Here is a 22,854-nt window from a genome sequence, read left to right as displayed (position 1 = left end):
GCCGTCTCGTGATAGATCTTTTTGTTTAGAATGTTTTACATAGAGCCAATACTTGATGATATTCAGAGTTTCCAGCCTCCTGGTGTGAATTGAGTGTCCACGATGTGCAGACAGTTACCTGAACCTCTCCGAGCTGAGGGTGACGATCTGTCCGTCTGGCATGTTGTAATGCATCTCTCCGCTGGAAGCCCCCCCCTGACTCAGCTCAGCCTCATAGTTGAGAGCCACACAGCAGCACTTCTCCTTCATCTCCCTTACGATCTCCATCTCCGCTGTGGTGCGCATGCTGACCCCTTGTTCCTGCAGGAGCTGGAAGAACAGGCACACAGAAAGGTCAGGGGTTAGAAGAGGCAGTTACCTGCAGTTTAAATGACACCACACAGGGATTGGAACACGTTGCTCTGCAGTGTGGACACAGACAAATCACTAGTCAATATAAACTAAGTACCTTGTGTAAAATGCATACTACTGGAGACATTCTGGGTTGTTCAATATCCAAGGAATGCAACAAACCTTGGAAATAAAATGTATGATTGATAACGATAGATACTTACAGACGTGGACAAAATTGTTGGTACCCTTCCGTTAAAGAAAGAAAAACCCACAATGGTCTCTGAAATAACTTGAAACTGACAAAAGCAATAATAAATAAAAATGTATTGAAAAATAACGAATGAGAATCAGACATTGCTTTTGAATTGTGGTTCAACAGAATCATTTTAAAAAACAAAATAATGAAACTGGCCTGGACAAAAATGATGGTACCTCTAGAAAGACTGAAAATAATTGGACCAAGGGTCATGTTAAACTAAGGTGTGTCCTGTAATTAGCATCACAGGTGTCTTCAGACTTGTAATCAGTCAGTCTGCCTATTTAAAGGGTGAACAGTAGTCACTGTGCTGTTTAGTATCATGGTGTGTACCACACTGAACATGGAGCACAGAAAGCTAAGGAGAGAGTTGTCTCAGGATATTAGAGAGAACATTATAGACAAGCATGATAAAGGTAAAGGCTGTAAGACCATTTCCAAGCAGCTTGATGTTCCTGTGACTACAGTTGCACATATTATTCAGAAGTTTAAGGTCCATGGGACTGTAACCTGGACGTGGCCGCAAGAGGAAAATGGATGACAAATTGAAGAGAAGGATAATACGAATGGTAACCAAAGAACCCCGAACAACTTCCAAAGAGATTAGAGGTGAACTTCAAGGTCAAGGTACGTCAGTGTCAGATCGCACCATCTGCCGCTGTTTGAGCAGGTGGACTTAATGGAAGACGGCCAAGGAGGAAACCGCAGTTGAAAGCAAATCATAGAAAAGCGAGACTATAATTTGCCACAATGCTTGTTGACAAGCCACAAAGCTTCTGGGAGAATGTCCTTTGGACAGATGAGAAAAAACTCGAACTTTTTGGCAAGTCACCCAGCTCTACGTTTACAGATGCAAAATGAAGCATTCAAAGAAAAGAACACTACCTACTGTGAAGCATGGAGGAGGCTCGGTTATGTTCTGGGGCTGCTTTGCTGCATCTGGCACAGGGTGTGTTGAATCTGTGCAGGGTATCATGAAATCTAGACTGCCAAGGCATTCTGGAGCGAAATGTGCTGCCCAGTGTCAGAAAGTTTGATCTTAGTCGCAGGTCATGGGTCCTCCAACAGGATGACGACCCAAACACACAGCTAAAAACACCCAAGAATGGCTCAGATCAAAACGGTGGACTATTCTGAAGTGGCCTTCTATGAGCCCTGATCTAAACCCTATTGAACATCTGTGGAAGCAGCTGAAACATGCAGTCTGGAGAAGGCACCCTTCAAACCTGAGACAGCAGGAGCAGTTTGTTAACGAGGAGTGGGCCAGAATACCTGTCGACAGGTGCAGAAGTCTCATTGAGAGTTACAGAAATCGCTTGATTGCAGTGATTCACCCAAAAGGTTGTGCAACCAAATATTAACATTTTTGTCCAGGCCAGTTTCGTTATTTTGTTTTTAAAATGATTCTGTTGAACCACAATTCAAAAGCAATGTCTGATTCTCATTCGTTATTTTTCAATACATTTTTATTTATTAATACTTTTGTCAGTTTCAAGTTATTTCAGAGACCATTGTGGGTTTTCTTTCTTTAACGGAAGGGTACCAACAATTTTGTCCACGTCTGTATCTAAGATGCTGTTAATAATAAGAAAAAAAGCAATAACAAGGAAATGGTGTAAGGCTGAGCCAGCTACGGAAGAGCAGTGGATGGATATTATAAGAGATGTCTGTATAATGGAAAAAATGACTTACACACTTAGAGACAATATTTTTGACATACAATGGAAGAAATGGATGATTTAATGTATCACAGCGGAAATGTCTAAGGCAAACTAATGTATGCTTTTCAAGAGACTATAAATATGTGATAATAGTGACCTGTTACCATGCCTGCTGAATTTCAAGATGATTTTGTGTTATTTAGTTTTTGATATGTTTTATTAAATTCGTTATACTTTAGTTCTGTTCTAAGCTAACACAAACCACAATGTTTGTGTTGAAAAATCAAACAAAACTAAAAAAATTAATAAACACTACTCCAGAGTTTGACTAACATTTTGATCCTAACTTTGAGACAAGTTTCGTGTCAAAAATGTTCTATTATGACTTTTTGCATACGAGTCACACAGATAATTGGTTCATCTACTTTAAATGGGAAACCCAGGATGGTACAGCAGAGAGCAGTGGTGAGCAGGAGAGTTAGGATATAAATCAGAAGATTATTTCTGATCATTTATGGATTAAAAACGTTTAAAAACATTTGAAGCCTTTATGGCAATTCAAGTGCAAGGGGCCCACATCTCACAGCAGTTCCACTGATACGTGTCTTCTTATCTTATATGAATAAGATTAAATTAAAAACCTGCATTCATATTCATATAAACAGGGTTGGATGAATTACATGTACATAGTTTAAAATATTGTTTTGATTTGTTTCTATATTTCAAAAGCAGGCAAAGGCTGTTTTTGACTACAGTTATTGTGGTAAATTAAACATATGGTTGTGGTTATCATCATTGCAATATCCAATGTCCGCTGACACTAGAAGCACCCTGTGCAACATCGGCTAAATATCAATGTGAATAATTAATCTATTTACAACATTTATCACACAACCCCATGTCCACACACAGAAAGCCAATTGGAAGTGTGTTCCATTCTCATCTCTGCCCATTAACTGTGAAACAAAATAAAAGGAGATGAATACCTTTTTTAGATGCATTGTAACATCCACACCAGCCAGAGGGAAGCGCTGCACAGCATGAGGCAGACAGTACCCCTCAAACACCGGCACACTGTGGCTCACCCCGTCTCCAGAGTCAAACACCACACCTTTAAATCAAAAGCAAATAAACAATGATCACATTTTGATCCATTAACATAAAAATGGCTTTAAGAGAGCAGTTCAAACACACGAGGTGCAAGTTCAAGACAAGTCCTTATCATGAAAAACCATTAAGACTTTATGACTTCATAAAATGGTGTTTATAGCCACCAGAGTACAGTAACACGAGTTGGTCATATTACCGGTGGATCGCCCTGCGGCGTACAGGGCCAGCACGGCCTGCAGGGCCACGTAGGTGAAGGGAACACCGAAGCACTCGAACATGATCTCCACCATGCGCTGCCGGTTTCCCAGGGGGTTCATGGCCGCCTCCGTCAGCAGGACAGGGTGATCGTCCGGGTCCACACCCAGCTGCTGGAACGTGTGGTTCCAAATCTAACACAGAGAAAGAGGGAGTCAAAGAAGTCAAAGCCCCCCCTCTCCATGGTTACCTACCTAAGGTGTAGGTAACCAATGTGATCACTGGACTTATACATGTCAGAGCACAGTGTGTTACCAGGGGAAAACATAACATAATTAGTGTGTTTTTGTCCAGCTGTGTTTTCTAAGAACAGGTTTAAAAAAAAGAAAGGCAAAGCAGACAAATGAGAATTGAAAAAGTTTCATTTCACAGTTGATGCATCATCTGATCGACATTAAGAAACTATTTAGAACAAATATGGGCTGATTAAAATGTGCGTCTGATTTATATACAACATAAAACATGAGTGTAAAATTGATGTGCTTTGTTATGCGTCACCAAAACTCTAGTCAAATTAAGACAATGAAGCACCTGTTGTGTTTTACGCTGAATTAACCGAGACCATTTCATGCGTTTCACATTTTTCAGCCATCAGAATACTACAGTATATTATAGTACATCATACTACACATGCTCTGATGGTTATCAAACAGCAACTTTGGAATGCCAGTTAACTCTCAGAGAAATGAGATGTGTAAAGATCTAAAAGGTTTTTTCTTTCTGGAGCTATCACACCACCATGTAGTCTTTTTTTCTTACAATACACACAGTCTACTTAAAATGAGTATGAAGTTTGGAATTGACACGCAGCATGAATGTCATACTTCATGGGAATGATCGGTTATGGTCAAATGCGCCCTAATATTCCTGCATTATAACAAGCAGCATTGTCTTATTTAAAAGATGATCAGGTAAGATGACAATAAACTAATGCTTTACCCCCAAAATTACCATTTATTTATTTATGACTTTCTAACCCTTTGTTACTTTGATTTGTCCCCCCAAAAAACATCACCCAAGCCTCAACATTTAATGAAGAATAATACAAATATTTTTAATATAGTAATGAATTAGTGAAAGTGTTAATGAGTTATGAGTGGAAAAATGTGACTTGAATTAAGTTGAAAAGTTGTGGAACTGATCCACTCATTCTATATTATTCATATAAACACTGCAGGTTTTATAGCTAGCACTTCTTGAAAAGGAACTCATCCATTTCATAGAGTAGCATCTCCCTGTGACATCATCCGGTATCAGGCATATCCAGCCCCACTGACCTTTTCCATGTCGTCCCAGTTACGAATGATCCCGTTCTTTATGGGATGCTTCAGAGCCAGGACCCCTCTCATGTGCTGAGCCTCGTGTCCGATGTAGGTGTCCCTCTCAAGGTTACCATTCATTATCTCCTTTAAAGACAGAACTCCTGCTTAGAGAGGCCAGCTCAAACCAAAGCCATGTTATAATGCTTTTTTGTACAGAAAATTGAGTTTTACATTAATGTATGCCCTTACCTCGTATTTTGGCATCCCAATGATTGTTGGGAATATAATGGTTGGGAGGTCCTGATCTGCAAATCCTGCTTTCATCAAACCAGAGCCTGTATCCAGAACTATGGGGGTCTTAAAATCTGTCATCTGTAATCACAATAAATAAATACACTGCAATCAAATTTACCAATGATGCTGGGGATTCTCACCAATGTGTGGAAACTCAATTCATAGCCCACATTCAAATGAGTTGGTTTGTATCTTGTCAAGTGACTAAGAAGAAAGTGAATATATAAAACAATATGCAAATGTTTCTGTTTAACTGGTTTGGATATGAACCATCTCACCTTGGTTCAGTGTAAATAATGCATGAGAGATTCATGTTAAATTGATTTTTAACTATCATGTATCTTTTAAGCATGTTTTTTATGAATCTGTTGTTCCACTCTGTTTGATTACTGTTTCATTTTCTTTTCTTTCTTTTCTGATTGTGTGTTAATGCTGATGTAAAGCACTTTGAACTGCCGGTGTCTGAAAATGTGCTATATAAATAAACTTACCTTACCTAAACAGTTTATTTGAGGGATCTTAAAGAGGACTTATTCTGCTCATGTTCAGGTTCATATCAGTATTTAGAGACTCTACTTGGACATGTCTCCATGCTTTAACGCTCAAAAAGCTCTTTATTTTTCTCATACTGCCTGTGCTGCAGCACCTCTTTTCACCCTCTGTCTGAAACCAGAGCCCAGTCTGCTCTGATTGGTTAGCTGGCCGGCTCTGTTGTGATTAGTCAACCACTTCAAGATGTCCTACCCCTTAGCCTTAGCTTTGGGAGTTTAGCCTTTCAAACCATTTTCATGAACAACATCTAGCACACTACAGGAAAAGCATAATAGGGATCTTAAAAATAAAAGGTATCAAAATAAGAACACATTTAAAAGTTCCCCCTACCCCGTGTTACAGTAGAACGTGTACCTGTGTGGTATTGATGTTGAGCTGGGCTTGAATCCCTGATAACCCACAGCCCCCAGATCCCCTCATGGTGTCAGAGCTCTGAACAGCATCAGGGAAGTCCTCTCTCTGCTCCTCTCCCCCGCCACGTTCAACCTCCTGAGACAGGTCGGGGGGCAGCTGGGGGGCCGGGGGCTTCGCTGCAGGATATAGAGCATGCACTTCCTCTGCTGGCTTCAAATCTGTCTGGAGCAAATGTGCAGGTCCCACTGATGCATGCTCTTCAGTGTCTATATCCTCAGGGAGGGCATGGTTGTTATTGTTGTTGTTGCTGTGCTCCTTCACATTTGGATTGAGGACAACGTTGTGAGGGACAGCTGCAGTCACAGTCTCTGGTGGTGCATCCCCAGGATCTGGACTAACAGACGGCCACTCTGGATTCTGCCGCTCTGAGGAGTGAGGGGGTTCGTGTTGCAGGTTGCTGTCCACAGGAAGTGAAGCTTTCCTTGGCTGAGGCACTGGAGGATGGGCAGATATACCACCTGGGTCAAATGATCCGTCATCTGGCTTTATTTCAGAGGCTAGAGAAGCATTTTCACTAGATCCGTCTGATTCGCTCTCGGAGATACATCCCTGATGCTGGATACCCACCTTTAAATCAGAGGTATTATTTAAGGTATGTCTATTAAATACTGACGGCTCCGCTCCAGAGCTATCCTCTGGACAATCTGAATCAGGAAGTTGAACCAAGTCTTGTGGTGTAGCCTCTTTGGCAGCATCAGGGTCTGACACAATATGTTCAGTCTCACAGGTATCCTGACCCTGAGCCTCGCTCTGGACTGAAGGATGAGTTCTCTGTGATCCGTTACAACTTCTTGATAAAAGCTCATCACAGAGGGCTTGGTCCTCCTTACTTCTAGCCTTCTCCATTATAGAACATTTTACTACCCTTCTAGTCCTGTCCTTGTGCTTGTTCACCCTCCGCTCTTTGTCCAAGCTCTTCTCTAGCTTCTCCACCTCCCGTTTCTCCTTCTCCAGTTGTATCCTGAAAGCCTCCCTCTCTTTGCTTGGCTCGTTTATGATTGAAGGTTTGCTCGCAGACTCTTCTGGGCTTTCCATGCAGCTCCGCAGCTTGTGGATCTTCATGTTCTCCTCCATGATCAGCTCATCCAGGATGTGGACTTTCCTTAATTCAGTCAGCAGGTCCGGCCTGCTGTGAAATACTGCTGCATCAGAGCGGAGCCCCTCCTCTTCAGAAGCCTTAGCTCCACCCACAGATCCAGCTGATGAGGGCTCACTGAGGCGGTCAGACTCTGCAGGGTCGAGGTCATCCTGGAGGCCGAGAACACCAGCTTCTGCCAGTTCACTGGAGGACATCTTTAGAAAGGAGAGGAAAAAGATAGAGCATAATGAGCAAACAGCCCGGGTTTACAGTGGTGTAAAGTGCTTTAAGTACATGTTGATGAGAATACCTTTCTACTTTTACTTGGGGAACATTTTGAATGCAGGACCTTTATTGTAACAGATCTTGAACTTAAGTAAAAGTAGAAGTAGGGTTAGGTACTTTTCCCTCCTCTGGAGATGAAAGCACATTTAGTGACTCAGCAAAGTGGCGACAACACTAACACAGAATCAAGCAAGCTGATGTTTCCAAAAAGGAAATCTAACATTAGTGATGAGAGGAGAATACAAATACATAAAAATTGATTCAGGTTTTGATTTGAGTAAAACTACACTCAACGAACGATCAAAATACTAACATGTGACTAAACCAAATACATTTTCAACATGAACTAAAATCATAAACAAAGTACTTAAATGAATACAGGGGGCTGGTACATGTAGTTTCAGAGAGATACTTTACAATTTGTTTATTTATCAGTAAGGATGTTAGGTATTTGTTTTGTCTCAGCAGCATTTTGAAATCCAATCTATAAGAATTCCAAAATTATTTTAAAAAATACAAATAAAATAAAGATAAACATAACTTTTTTAAACAATATATACCACATCTCAGTAAAAAAATAAATAAATAAAGACATTCAGAGGAGTATCTAAAGACCATAAATAAATTACAATAAATCATAAAGAGGAAATTAGGCAAATAATGAACCTTAATAATAATAATAATAATAATAATAATAATAATAATAATAATAATAATAATAATAATAATGATAATAATGATAATAATAATAATAATAATAATAATAATAATAATAATAATAATAATAATAATAATAATAGACCAAAGGAGACTTGTGTAACGTACCGCAGTGAGCTGGGACTCATTGTCCCATAGGGGCCACTGGTCCCTGTCCTCGGCCCTCAGCAGGGCCTCCAGCACCGCCTCCTGAGCCAGGACATTCTCCTCTTTCTGTGGAGAAACACCTTTATTTCACTAAGGGCACATCCACTAGGAGAACAATACATCATGGGGCGGTTTCAAGTTGACTTTTCACAAGCGTTAAGTATCTCTAGCCCTTAATGCCAGGACCGGTGGCTCTCTTACCTCCAGCATCTCATCGGCCCTGACCAGGATCTGCTCCACCTCCCTCAAACCCTCCTGCTCCTTCACCTCCCAGTCATTCACAGAGATGTCCATCACACTGAGAAAAAGAAAAGCAGTTAGAGTCAGTTTATAGAAAATGGCACTTTAAAATGTAATGTTTTTTTTTAACCGACTAGCCTTTTTGAGTTTAGTTACATTTCTTCAATAAAAAGTATTCAGTGTAAAGTAGCAGCACAAAGTAAGAACTGACATCAATGTTATATCTCATGTTTTCAGCATACAGCCCTTCTGTAAACCGCATAAGTACCATGCTGGAAGGGAAAGCTTGTTGAGCTGCACTGAGGCACCTTTCAGTGAAATAGTTTGATGGAAATCTAGAAGCCCAATTATCCAAGTGTAGAAGCATTATGGATTTAACATCACAGATGGAAAATATGCAGTTAAGTTAGCAGTACTATCAATTAGCAAGTCACTCAAAATGAGGTGGAATCCTAACTTCCGAACGTTTCACAGGTTTATTTCCTTTAAACATCACACAAGCAAACTGAATGTTATTAAAAATAGATGTTTGACTTAATTTCTTGAGTGACTAAAATAATATTTAAACAATTGCTTTTACCCATCCACAGCATCCTGATTCTGCTCATGGAGGTCATAGGAATCCCAGAGGAGAGTGCCCCCCCCCTCCGTGGTGCAGATAGAGTGCTCTCTGCCCTCTGTGATGGTGCTGGAGAGGACGTTGCGAATGGGACTCAGATCAGGGTCCTCCAAGCGGCTCTGAGAGTGTAGAGCCCAGTCTGTGGGCTGTGTGCGGCTCAACACGTCCGTCTGTGTGGGCTGATCCCGACAGCTGCAGGGGTCAGAGGGGTCTGACTGTGGGTCGTTCTTGTGCGGCGTCGGGTTCTGCGTGATGGTAACGGTGTAAGAGTTTTCCAGGTTGTCCACCGGCAAGCTGAGCCAGGGGTTACTGGGCAGGGCGGCTGAGCGCTTCACTTTTATCTCCAGGTTGAGGGAATCCACGGTTACTTTAGGGACGATGTGGATGCTCGCCCTGGAAGAATTTCCCAAGGAGCCAAACTCCTCTCTGAGGTCTTCAGGATCAGAAACACTGGAGAGACTCTCCTTGTGGATTTCAGGCTGACTGGAGGCAGGTCTCACAGAGTCCCTAATCCCCAATGATGTGCACAGACCTTCCACTCCTTCCCGCCCCCCCCAGGCCTCCAGCTGGCTGCTCCCAGCTCCATCGAAGCCCGAGTCGAAGGAGCTGAGGGAGGGGGGTTTGCCCTCCGCTGTAGCAGAGACAGTTTGTGGAAGGTGGGATACTTTCTTTTCCTTTACAGTGAGGTCCTGAACCTCTTCAGTTGTTCTGTTTGAAGCACCGTCAGCAGGGGGGAGATAAACATGGCTGCTCCTCAACAGCTCGTACTGCCACTGCAGGGCCCGCTGCAGCTGGCCCACAGCCACGGGGCCAGAAGACATGAGGAGCTTCCTTAGGGTCATGCATCTGATGGAGAACATATGAAAGATTGTTGTTACAGAGCTGTGATGTTGTAGTGCTTAGATACTTCATCCATCCCAAATTGGGAAATTATTTTGTTACAGCAGCAGTGTGTTCAGGCATTCAAATATTTGAAAAGTGGTATAAAGTATAAACATAATAAAATAAAAACAATAAACAGAAAAAAAAACATACAAGACATATCAAAAATAATCCACTATATGACATATTCTGGATAAATTAGGATGTTCTATAGAAGACCAAAATACTTCAGCAACAGAAATATAGACTTATACTACAGTAGTAGAAACAGAGAGTATAAACTACAGATAAAATGTGTCATTTGCTGCAGATTTAAAGGTTTATTTTATTGATACAGCTGAACTTTTCCAGAGCTTTCAAACATTTAAAAAAAGGTGACCACATGGTCAAGTGTTACAGATGAGAGCAACAGTCTGTGGATAGATCCATCTCCACAGCAATAAAGCGCACTCCATGTTCTGATGAAACCAAGTGTGGTTACCATTTAACAAGCTAGACTCTAAGATGAGGATGTTTTTTCACATAAGCCAGCACCAATATTTATTTATTTACAGATAATATAAACCAGTATGGGAGGTCAAATCTTGGGAGATACTTTTGTATCATATCGCTAAACCTTAAAAGGATTATTTATTTGTGGGAAAGTGATTTAGGGATTAATTAATTAGTGGCTCCCAATTGTTTCTGCGTGTGGACTCTTTAATTTAAACCATCTACAGTTTCTTTCTTTAGATACAAGACATTTAAAGTCTTTTCAGAAAACAGAGTTCTATAAATGCAGTTGAACAAATTGATATATTTTTAAAACCCTTAAAAAATTGGATGAAAGATTGTAAATCCAGCCTTCAACTACACTGCTGTTATTTGTGTTTAATTTAATATGCATAAATGCACTAGGCACTATCCTAAAAACATAGTATAAAACATAGTACTTGTGCCTCTTTCATACATTTTCTAGGTTCTCTACATGTCTAAAACAAGCAGAAAGGTTAAAAAAACAGGTGTGGCGAAGGTCAAATTAACTAAAATTTCTGCTTTACTATGAGTAGGTGACATCAGTAGAAGGATCTGCACAGAACTTTCATAACCTCTGTGAAACTCAAAGCGCTCTCACCGCTGAGACATCTTTTTCCCAGCCTGCAGGACTTCATCGTCAGGGATGGCAGTGGACAGATGTGCCAGATGAACCAGCTCCTCCACATCTGGAGGGGGGTTCTTCTTCAGGAAGGTGGACATGTTGTATCTCCATGCAGGGATGCTCCCATAGTCCCTCCTCTGCTTCTGTGTGGATCCACCGTCTCTGCTGACTCCAGACAGCAGAGCCTGCAGGAAGTTCTCGCTGAGGACCAGACAGTACCAGCTGCTGGCCTAGAGGAGGAGCAGGGTGAGGGTTTAGATTTCAGAAAGTTAAGGGGTAATGAGGAGCAAAGGTGGGAGAAGAAATCTTGTACTTCACATTCACATTCCGTCCAGAAAATATAACACGTAAAAAATATGTACGCAAGTTTGACACTATCTTACTCCCCTATGAAGTAGCGCACATTATACAGAGGGGAAACACAGCGGCTCTCTGACTGCAGCTTTTAGTTGCTTTAGCTAAATGTCTGCCAATAATTCAGAAATCATGTTAGATTAATAAAGTTAGAATAACATCCCATTTCTCTCACCAGTTTGTCAGTTGAAAAAAATCAAATAACCCGGCACTACACATTAATATTTGCACTCTCACTGCACTGCTACCTTCACATTTAAATATATATACATTTAACCTTTATACATATCTGTATATGCACAGCATTCCACAATTTCCTGTAGTTTGCCATATTTTCATTGTTTTTTTGCTCTTAAGGTTCTTTGTATATTTAAATTTGGTGTAAATACTCACCTTTAGCATTTTCTTTTTTAATGCTGAATTGTTTCTTAAACATACTTTTTTTCATTATCTTTTTCAACTACTTTTTTTGGTTTATGTTCACACCACTAGACACCAAATCAAATTCCTTGTATGTGTAAACTTACCTGGCAATACATTTGATTCTGATATATGTACATTCACGGTTTCAGACTTTAACTCATGCCATTCTTGTTATTTTTATTCATACTATGACTACATGTTTATTCCTATTTTATCTTATTTTTTATTATATTATTCTTATCATCCCTCTGTGTTTGTCTTGTTCTGTTGCCGCGACAACACCTGGATCTCCCTACTGGGATCTATAAAGGTCCACCTATTTTTTTTATTTGTACACCTGACGTGTATTGTTTAATCCCCACCCAGAATACAAGTAAATACTCGCATTATAAACATGCGTTTAAGCACAGATTGTTCTTGTGATTAACTCAATGGAAACGTTTCGAGTGATTGATAGCACTTCTGTGAAAGCTGAGAGCTTGCCTTGCAGTAGTGATGGTGGTAGCTGGAGACGGCTCGCAGGGTCTGCAGGATGAAGTGAACTGCAGAGTGGAGTTTGTCCTTCAGCCGCTCCACATCCAGAACCCAGCGCTCCCTGCTCTGCCCGTCCAGCAGCAGCACCTCCGCCGCAGTGTGGATCACATCTTCAGCACAACGGACCAGAGCCTGGGGGGAGAGAAGAAGGGTATGGAGATATTTAGGGACGGTATTCCTTGTCAAAACAATTGAGTCATAGTTTTTTTCCTCTTTAATCATTTGAAAATAGGCCAGTTTTTCCGCTCATCTCTATATGCTTTTCCTGAACGGTCTTGCTAGAGGCTAACACCTGAGGAGTCCCCGTTTACTCATTACAGCCCGGCTCATAGGCTGCATCAAAGGTGGCGACCAGACAAGTTTAAGTAACAAAAAATCATATTTATGTACTGTGTAACAAACCCAAAGGACTCAACGAACCTAAACAAACGTGGGAGTCAGTTATCAGTAATGTGTGCGTGTATGGGTGTGAGAACATGGGCCACAAACAAAGACGCGGCCTTATCCAACAGAGGAAGGAGAGAGGATTATGGGATGTCTTGGCCTTTTATCCCAAGCCACCTAGACATCAATCATCAGGTTGATGACTTGAACCCCTGTAGCACAAATTAGAGCCAGCAAAGAGAACGGAAAACACAGAGACCCTAGTGGAAGGGCGGGGTTTGCAACAGAACAAACAAAAAACAGAACAAAAAGTTCCTTCCCCTTTAACAATTTTAAGGATGATTTTACATCTTTACACATTTTTACAGTGGGGATGATGTGTGTTAATCTCCATGGTGATTGATTTAAAAGGACAGTAATGTTAACATTTTAAGAAGACAATACTAATGCAAAAAGGACTCTAAATTAAAATTGGATTACAAATAAGGTCCAGGAATCACTGCTGAAGCAAGTATGAATGAGAGTGATGTTCGATATCTATTCAGGAAAATTCTGAACAATTAAATCAACTAATCAAGGCTGCACTTCCACACAACTTTGACTATATTAATGCACAACAAACAGTAATGAAGAAGAACAGATAAAATAAAACTACCATAGCAGGTCTGTGGATGGATGCCTCAAATTGGGATACCAGCATCATTGCCTGTGACGCTTCTTTGGCGATCTCTATTTTGTAGGGCTGGAGTTTCTCCTCAAGAAGAGTTTTGATCTGTTCTGTGATCTGTGAGCAGATGGAAACACATTCAGTTCAGACATTTTAACGACTATTTATCCTATATTACTAAAGGAAAAGTACTGAGACATTTTTGCATACTCTATAGAGTTTATATAAACTTTTGTAAAGCGTAAACATAATCCCCTTTATTCCAACTTATTACCACCAGATTTACTCTTTTCAAACCCCATTCACACAAAATCAAACCTAATTTATGAGTTAAAGGAAAACATGTTGAATGATTTTATAAAATTGTCCCCAGAAGACAACAGACGCTATAAATGTAAACCTTTATCACGACATTAAAACATTTGGGAACGGGGCAAATTTGACCCGAGGACAACAGGAATTTTAAAAGAGAAAGACTGTAGTGTTGAAACTGTGAGCATCTACTTAAAAGCAACAAAAACAAAAACAAAAAAAAAGAAGCAAACTATAGCAACACTACATTATTTTAAAGTTAATGCAACACAGTTGAAGATGAAAACGGAGTACCAAAGACTACCGGGATGTTATGATGTTGATGATTGTGTTTAGCAGAGCTCCTGGGGCAGAGTCACAAACATCCTGGGAAAACTCAGAGAGCTCCTACCTGGAATATCTGAGCAAAGCTCCCAGCTTAGTGACTTAGGGAAACTGTTGGTAATTTGAGTTTAACGCATTTCACCGTTTCAACGCGATTTAACAGTGGGAAAATATTTCTCCGAACTCTTTGTCTTTCTGACATTTGAGCTCTGCTTCAGAAACTTGGAGCCTTTAAATTCCTCCTCCTAACAGTGATAACCTTTACCAGAATCTAGTCCTAACTGTGAGGGGAAGTTCTTAAGACACCATCATCACTTATTGAATTTTCTTAAAAATGTTTTACCAACAGCCACTCTTTGTCCTGGGAAAAAAAAAACCTCAGCAGGCTAACACAGTATACCCACGCAGAGCTTACACATCAGATGATCGGCTATACTCCATAGACGTTCAGTGACCAGGGCCTCTCTAACTTTTTGGAAATAATTATTGAAACACGTTGCGATGCAAACGATTTTGTGTCACAGTAATTACTAAACTATGTGAGCATCTACGATTGACTATACATACAAAATATTTCTAGAATAACAAGTTTGATATATTGAAACCTTTTCACCAAACAGACTTCATTACTTTGTTATTCGTCTCATTATTGCAGCATCTTCCTGATGTTAAATCTGTCTGTATTTGTGTTGGCTTGTGTTTGCCAGACACTGGTATCGTTTCCAGAAGATATGATGATCATGTGACTTAAGAGCAGAGGAGCTCATAAAATGTATGAAGTGGAAACACTGTTAAGCTCTGGAGAACGTTTGCCCTGCAGTAAAATATTCCACTTTAACAAAGACTGATATTTACAGAAGGGATGTATTCCTGCTGAACTGAAACGCAGCATGTGTACGGCCCCCTTGAGCAAACATATAATTCTTAAAGGGTGAAGTGTGCTCCGGCAGCTTTACACCCTGATGTAAGGGCTACGCAATAAATCAATGTTTTATGGAACCAGCCCGGTCGGACCCACCTGCAGAGCATCCTCTCGCAGCTGGAACACCTGCAGCTGGAGGTGGGCCTTAGAGAAGGCCTGCTGCCACAGCTGCTCCACCTTCTCCACCGCTGCACAGATCCTGAAAAATACCAGAGAGATCATCACACACAGCTGGCATCATAAATGTACAAGTTGCCCCTCAAGCACATTACGCTCCCAGAGTGCAGGTCTGTTAGGAATTGCAAGAGTCGGAGCTTTCAGCTGCCAGGCTCCATTTCTCTGGAACCAGTCCAAACGTCTGAGAGTGCGCTGACGACTTTCATTTTTAATAAAGTTTAGAGCTTGTTTCAGATTATTTCCTATGTTTGTCCTCCTGGGTCCTACATATGGTATTTAATTGTATTTTTATTGTCCTTTCGTTGTGTTTTAACTCATTTTATTTATTGTCTTTATCTTTTCGCTTTGTATTTATGTTGGTTAATCTGAGACAACATGTTTTGTGATATTTGGCTTTGCAAATAAACTTTGATTTGACATAGGCTTATGGCTCCACTGTCTCCATCATGCTGGCCAGGTCAAAAACATTTTAATTTTACTGCTAAACAATACACCAAGATAGAGAGAATCAGGATTTTTCATAGATCACGGGACAGAAGTGTGATAAAAAGTTATTTTTAGGACTGACCTCACCGTCAGCTTTAGCTGTGCAATTCAACAATATCGTCTTAGGAATTCTAAAACAACACTGTAAATATTGGAATATACATGTTATATGTTGTAATATAATATTTAATTCATATATATATTTATTGTTTTTTTAATTTGGAATGTAACTTTACCTCATGTTAATATAAATATATTTATTTAATTGTATTTATTTGATCCATGTATTGATTATTCTTACTTACACATCTTGCTGTATGATTCTATCAATATTTTCGACGATTATATAACGTCCTTACCTTCGCTGCTAGGATAAATATTTCACTCCAATGGACTAAAGATGAGGTTCCTTCTCTCAAAGGCTGGCTCAAAATGATATTCGAGTTGGTTCCCCCTGGAATATCTTACAATTGTTTTACATGATACCAAATCTGACATGTTCCATAACATCTGGCAGCCTTACTTACATTTCCCTGGGCCTGATTTATCGGATATTTGGAAACTGAGCCGTTTTTTTTTCATTGTTTTGTCTTCCGTTTGTTGGTTTTGCTTTATAAGTATGTATTTGTCGAGTATCTGCTATGTCAGAAGTGAGTTAAAAAATGTAAAGAAGAGAACAACATACAGCTCCGGGAAAGAGGGTTACCACTCCAAATGGTTCTTAAATCTCAATCTCTACATGTATGGCAGCCATTCCAGTGTCTGTTAAATTCTGACACAAAAATGTTGTCAGTAGTTTATAGAATACAAAAAATAAAAATCATTTAACTCAAAGACATACCTATCAATAGTAAAACCAGAGAAACTGATAATGCTGCAGTGGTCTCTTCACTCGACACCTTATTAGTCAAGCCCATCCGGACGAGGTGTTGTGCAACAGGACCATTGCAACACATTATGGAATGTGTTTAGTGTTTAACAGAGGATTAAGCTAAAGGCATTTGAGAGCAGGACTCTGTAATGGAGCCCTGTGGGAGCTGGCTGCCTGCAGTACCTGCTGTGGTTCCGCAGCATGTCGAAGGCGGTGTGGGTGAAGAGGGCGGTGCCGGCCATGGCCTGGTAACAAGGCTCCTTATCAGGGTGCCGCAGCTTCTCCACGATCCTCTCACAGTGCTTCTGCAGCTCATCCAGACCCAGCTCCCTGCGGGGGGGGGGGGGGGGGGGGGGGGTGGGGGAGTGTTTTGGTTTGGTTGTTTTGTGTTTGACATTGAAGGTAGGCTAACATTTGAGAGGTTTGACCTGAGCACAGTTTTCTAAATAATTGGTACCAACCAGTCCTTGTGGTTGAAAGTCACTTTGCAGTTTTTGTTTTCCTATATAGAGTTGTAAAGTAAGTAATGAAAATATCCTGATCCATTATGAAATTAATCATGTCAGCAAGACTTACTTTCACTTGATTTGTTTTTCCTTAAGTCAATAAATGCAGCCAGATCTGCTGAACCAACATTGGGTTTTGGGTAGAGTAGGAAAATAGCAGAGAGTCTGACCTCCTGAGCTGCAGGAACGTGGCTTCGTTGGTGGAGCAGAAGTGCTGGAGCTCTCTGAAGGTGGAGGGCAGCGGCAGCCTGGACAGAGCCTGCAGGGTGGAGATGGAGGAAGGCAGCCGCTGGACCACCGACAGGAAGTCCTGAACAAACTTATCGACCTCCTGCAGGGGAGCAGCACAGGGCCACAGTCAGTGTCATGTCTGTTATGAACAGTGGAGTAAAGTAACTAAGTACATTTACTCAAGTAATGTACTTAAATACAATTCTAGGGTACTTGTATTTGAGTATGTCAATTGTATGCTACTTTGTACTTCTACTCCACTACAGTTCAGAGGTTAATGGTGTACTTTTACTCCACTGCATGTATTTAATCCCTGTAGTTACTTTACAGATCTGGATTAATGATGGTAAATATAATCAGCCCTTAAATCAGACTTTAGTTCACCTGGAGTAAATCCAGCAGCTACCCTGCAGTATACAAAGCCATTCAAACTAGCTGCACCTTTACCAGCTCTGAGAACACTTTAATGATCAATCATTATAAAACATATCAGAGATAGTATTCTGAAATGGACCAATCCAAGAATGACTACTTTTACTGTCACTACTTTAAGTACATTTAGATGAGAATACTTTCTACTTTCACTGGAGGAACATTTTGAATGCAGGACTTTTACTGAAGATTTTGATACAAACGTGTAACCCACACTCTGGTACTTCTACTTAAGTACAAAATCTGAGTACTTCTTCCACCTCTGATTGCAAACAAGGTCATATTTAAGACTTTTATGAGCAGCTGTGGTTCAGGCGTTCAATGGTCCTCCACTAATTGAAAGGTCGGTAGTTCAAGCTCCAGCCATCAGTGTGTCGCAGTGTCCCTGGGAAGAATGCTTAAACCAAACTGTTCCTGATGGCTAACAAGTGTGTGAGTGCGAGTCCTGAGCAGCGGCAGCCTCTGCATGAAATATTGAATGCTGACTTACTAATGACTAACTTTCACTTTAATTTCTCCATGCAACATAAACACAACGTTTGTATAGTTTTTAAGCATCTTCACAGTCCCATGTTGAACACATTAGTGGTGCAATTAGAAATAAAACAACCGAAGAGTTAAAAAAAAAAGACATTTACCTGCCAAAACTTTGTCATCTGTCGCTAAGTAAAATAAATGAAGAAATATCTCAATTTCCTTCATTGCTATTGTTCATTGAAGCATAGGTTGTTGACGATCCTGTATTGGAGCTAAAATAACTTGTGCTGTAGGTGCCTATTGATCCCCACATGTACTGCCCACTGAGCATTTTGTGTGCTTCAGTACTCTTAAAGGTGTCAGATTGTGGTGATTTTATTTAGGAAAATGCACTATGTAAGCAAAATGTAAACAAAGGTTAAGGCGCCAAGTGCATTTTGACACATCACACAGGCCAAGCTAATGACAAGGATGATTTACACTCACTTTATAGTCCGATTTGGTTAATAAATCATGCTACAACCTAAATGTAGGTCAAGCACAGATAAAGCAGTTTATCCTCCTGAATGGTCTCCTATAGGCAGAGCGCTGCCATTGTGAATGAATGCTGTCACCTTGGCCCAATGCCCCAGATGAACATGAATGAATGTATAATGTAATAGGAAGAGGGGCTCCTTTCACTTGCTAATAGGGTCAGCTGATCACACGAGGCATTTGCACAAGCTTCACCACGGTAACGAACAATAGACGCGGAACACTGGGACGGATCTCATGAATGAATCCTCACTTGTGAGAGAACACTCTTCATCACAGAGGAGCAATACTTCAAACAAAAATCGGTGGAATAAATATGTGGCTGCATTGGAAGTCACATAAACACAGTGCAGTGTCAGTGAGCGTGTGTTTGGCGGACAGCAGAACAATGTGACAGTGTTCAGCCCTCTGCCTGATCATGAGACAGCTTCAGGAGGCTTGTTATGAGTCACTCTCATATCAGTTTCACACAGAACTTCCCATAGTGTTCAGCTCAGGGGTGTCCTCATGCAGAAAAATATATGGAGGGCTGGGCCCCTCACTAGAGGAAAGGCATATTGCCTTGCAATAAAAAAAACTGCATACAGCTCTCTATAGGGTTTCATTTATTTTGTTACAAAAAAGTTGTTGGCAGCTTTAATTGACTGAGTTTGTGAAAATTGGGCGTATCAACACATGAATACTGTGTACTGAATGCTTACCTTAAGTACAAAATAGTGGTGTTTTCACCAGATACGATGTGAAGATACGCATTGCTCTAATCACTCGACTTTAACCACGGCTGTCAGTTGTGTTTACTCGCGGTATTCAAACAAGATGCGCTAGCGAGGATGCGGGGCTTATATACATATAGAAACTATTGGTGATAACGTCAATAAAATTAACATATTGTGAAAATGATGCTAAAAGAACTACATACTGATACCGGTCCTAAAAACATGAATTATTGCTTTGACGAGTCTGCTTACAAGACGACAGACGAAACACTTTAAAATGTGCGTAGATCTGATCAGTCAGGCTAAGCTAACATGTACATGATTCAGGCTAAGATCTTCACCGCTGATTGGCTAACGCGACTATGCGTCATGCAAATTTGATGCTCGAGTTAAAAGAATTTAACTCTAGCAAAGACTAAAATCGCACCGCATCATTTGCGCCACCGGAGCAAATTTGCTTCTCTACATTGACTTTACAAGTTATCGCAAATGGCGCCCAAAAATCCCACTAATTGCTAAACTGCTAGTTGTTCTTTGTTTAATGTATTTATTGATAAAACTGTCAGCCAAAAGTAAAAGAAAGAACTTCAATAGGATGCTTTAATATAAAGTTTTTCACACTTCACATTATTACACCATAGTTTTTGTATATGTTATGAAACATCTGAATATTAAGTCTGCATCTTCTATGGCACACATTTTTTCTATATTGTGTCTTATTTATAACATAAATATAGTGTATTCATTTTCCACACTGCTGTTTGTAATGTTTTTGCTGCCTTTAACTGTACTCTGTGCTTAACTACGGTTTTGCACATCTGGTTGGATGCAAACAGACAGCGTTGTCCAAGTACTTTTACTCCATGCAATGACAATAAAGTGGAATCTTAAGACACATGTTTTTTTCTCAATTGATTATGGGATAGGTCATCGTAGTTATTTTTTAGCTGGCAATGCCAAAACTACCACTAACATTACAAATGGCAAAAAAGAAATACACTAAAGTTTTGGTATAAATAAAACACAGTAAAGAAGAAAAAGGGATTTTTATGGACAATGTTCTGTCATTTTTAAATGCTAAGAATAAATATGTATTAGTTTTACACAGTTCAAATCTGTGAAAGGATTGGACATGTTTGTGTTGCTAAACTGATTCCAATACTACAATACTTTACCCATTACCCACAGGCAGCTCAGACTTTAGGGTCAAACTAGACTTAGCTGCTGGACACGTTAACCCCTGCAGTACTTGTTTTTCCTTGGAGGCAGTCAAGGGTATAACAACTAACAGAGGTATGACAACAAATATTACCTTAATGAAGGCCACCCAACTCTGGTGACAGTACACAAGGTAGCCGCCCAGCGATGGCGTCAGCTGGCTTCGGTCAATGTAGTTTGAGAGCTCTGGGACTTCTTTCAGAAGGACTTTCTGCAAAAAGACGACATCAGCGTTACCTACTGAATCAAATCTGATCAGAACCAGGGGGGCAGTGTGTGTGGCGTCCTTCACCTTGAATGAGGCAGTGTAGGACTTTGAGGGAGCCAGGAGCTTCAGCAACAGCTTCACTACATCCTTCTTTTTGGGCAGAATTATGTACACAGTGTGGACGGTCCTCTTGTGCAGCTGGAGAAGAAAAAAATAATACTTAATGATGGACAGAAAGCATGTCATAACACTTTCTGTGGTAATAATTTAATTTGGAAAAGACAAGAGTGTTTAACGGTTTGGTAAAATCATACAATCCATCACGTGCACTTCGCTCTGCATCAGCTGCGTGTGGGACCCAGGTACCCCTCAGAAATACGCCTGTTTGCTCTCCTGGCTCCTGATTGGTGGAACCAGCTCCCAACTGACATCAGTACAGCAGAAACTCTGCATATCTTCCGTCGCAGGCTGACTAAAAAATAAATTAACTAATTCAGCAGCACTTACAATGGCATTTACCTGCCAAAACGTGTCATCATCTGTCGCTAAGTAAAATAAATTAAGAAATCTCATTTTCCTTCATTGCTATTGTTCATTGAAGCATAGGTTGTTGACGATCCTGTATTGGGGCTAAAATAAATTGTGCTGTAGGTGCCTATTGATCCCCACATTTACTGCCCACTGTGCATTGTGTGTATATCCCCAGGTACTCTTAATGTTTCTGTGTCAGATTGTAGGGATTTTATTCAGGAACATGTACCATGTAAGCTAAATGTACACAAACATAAAAGGCAAAGTGCATTTTGAGACACGATAAGCCAATGACCCAGGACCAGTTTTTGATGACATTGTACTGTTTTCAAATTTGCAGTAAATGGAATAAACTAAACTCCACTGACATTTAGTAAAGTGCCAATCAGGGTCACGTCAGTTTCATTTAGCATTTTTTTCTGTCCTAATTATAATATGTTGCATTGTTTTTATCAATGATTGGTTATTATTTCATGCATGTTTAAAATAAATCTATAAGTCCAGGAACGCAAAAAAAAAAACACCATATCAAGATCGGATGAAACACCACACCAAGGATAGGACAGAATGATCATTTTCTTTTCTCACCAATAATGTCAGCAACAAAAACAGAAATACCTGAGAAGTGTTGATCTGGGTGTCAAAATGCAGCATCTCTACATGACTGTGATCATTTAATGCACTTTCACTCCAGCTTTCCTATTAAAAACCCCAAAGCATGTGACCGGCCATGCATGTGACCGGCCATGCATGTGACCCCCCCCCCTGCCCAGACCTCCACACACACACACTTTTCTCTCCCACACTCACAGGGTTCCACAATGAGCCTCACAGATATGACGCACTTGGTACTTTGAAGATCAGCTCAGACTTCAGATCTTTGAGTCAATATAACAAAAGTTGCATAAGTTTCAGCTGCAGGAGAGAGCAGTCACAAGGTGAGAGCGTCACTATGCCGTGTGCAGAGAACCCACTCCAAGTCTTTAATATATAATTCAGACAGAAGCACCAAGCTGCCGGTTCACAAAAGCTCTGTGCATGCATGTGTCCATCTGTACAATACTTTCACTCGCAACATGCAAGGTTAGATTAAATCCATTTTATCTTTCCTGCAGCGGAGAAGAATGCTCACTCCAGGGCGAGACATTCCGCACAGCCCTAATTCAGTTTTACTGTTACAGTTTGACTATTCTCTGACCACAGGCAATGACATGTCAATTCAGTTGGGCTGAATCCAGCAGTAAGTGAGCTATTGTGGTCGGTAAATGAATTGAGCAATGATGAAAGCAAGGTCACAGTGAGGC

General features: G+C 40.5%; 1 protein-coding gene across 1 annotated transcript in view; it reads right to left on the bottom strand.

The window, feature by feature from the left end:
* The window catches only part of LOC134877055 (uncharacterized), a 31,439-nt gene that overhangs the window by 3,941 nt on the left and 4,644 nt on the right, over nt 1-22,854 (bottom strand). Inside the window, exons 5-21 of the mRNA XM_063902411.1 lie at nt 21,104-21,217; nt 20,906-21,022; nt 17,374-17,534; nt 16,881-17,027; nt 15,260-15,362; nt 13,594-13,722; nt 12,504-12,686; nt 11,220-11,473; nt 9,185-10,069; nt 8,566-8,662; nt 8,326-8,430; nt 6,078-7,430; nt 5,127-5,249; nt 4,893-5,021; nt 3,557-3,749; nt 3,237-3,361; nt 119-309 (exon numbers count right to left, since the gene is read on the bottom strand). Coding sequence (XP_063758481.1) covers nt 119-309; nt 3,237-3,361; nt 3,557-3,749; nt 4,893-5,021; nt 5,127-5,249; nt 6,078-7,430; nt 8,326-8,430; nt 8,566-8,662; nt 9,185-10,069; nt 11,220-11,473; nt 12,504-12,686; nt 13,594-13,722; nt 15,260-15,362; nt 16,881-17,027; nt 17,374-17,534; nt 20,906-21,022; nt 21,104-21,217 — 4,409 coding nt within the window. The remainder of the gene's footprint in view (nt 1-118; nt 310-3,236; nt 3,362-3,556; nt 3,750-4,892; nt 5,022-5,126; nt 5,250-6,077; nt 7,431-8,325; nt 8,431-8,565; nt 8,663-9,184; nt 10,070-11,219; nt 11,474-12,503; nt 12,687-13,593; nt 13,723-15,259; nt 15,363-16,880; nt 17,028-17,373; nt 17,535-20,905; nt 21,023-21,103; nt 21,218-22,854) is intronic.

The sequence above is a fragment of the Eleginops maclovinus genome, chromosome 15 (assembly GCF_036324505.1).
Source record: "Eleginops maclovinus isolate JMC-PN-2008 ecotype Puerto Natales chromosome 15, JC_Emac_rtc_rv5, whole genome shotgun sequence".
NCBI lineage: Eukaryota > Metazoa > Chordata > Actinopteri > Perciformes > Eleginopidae > Eleginops > Eleginops maclovinus.
Note: the sequence above shows the minus strand (reverse complement) of the source record. Positions and strands in the feature narration are given on the sequence as shown.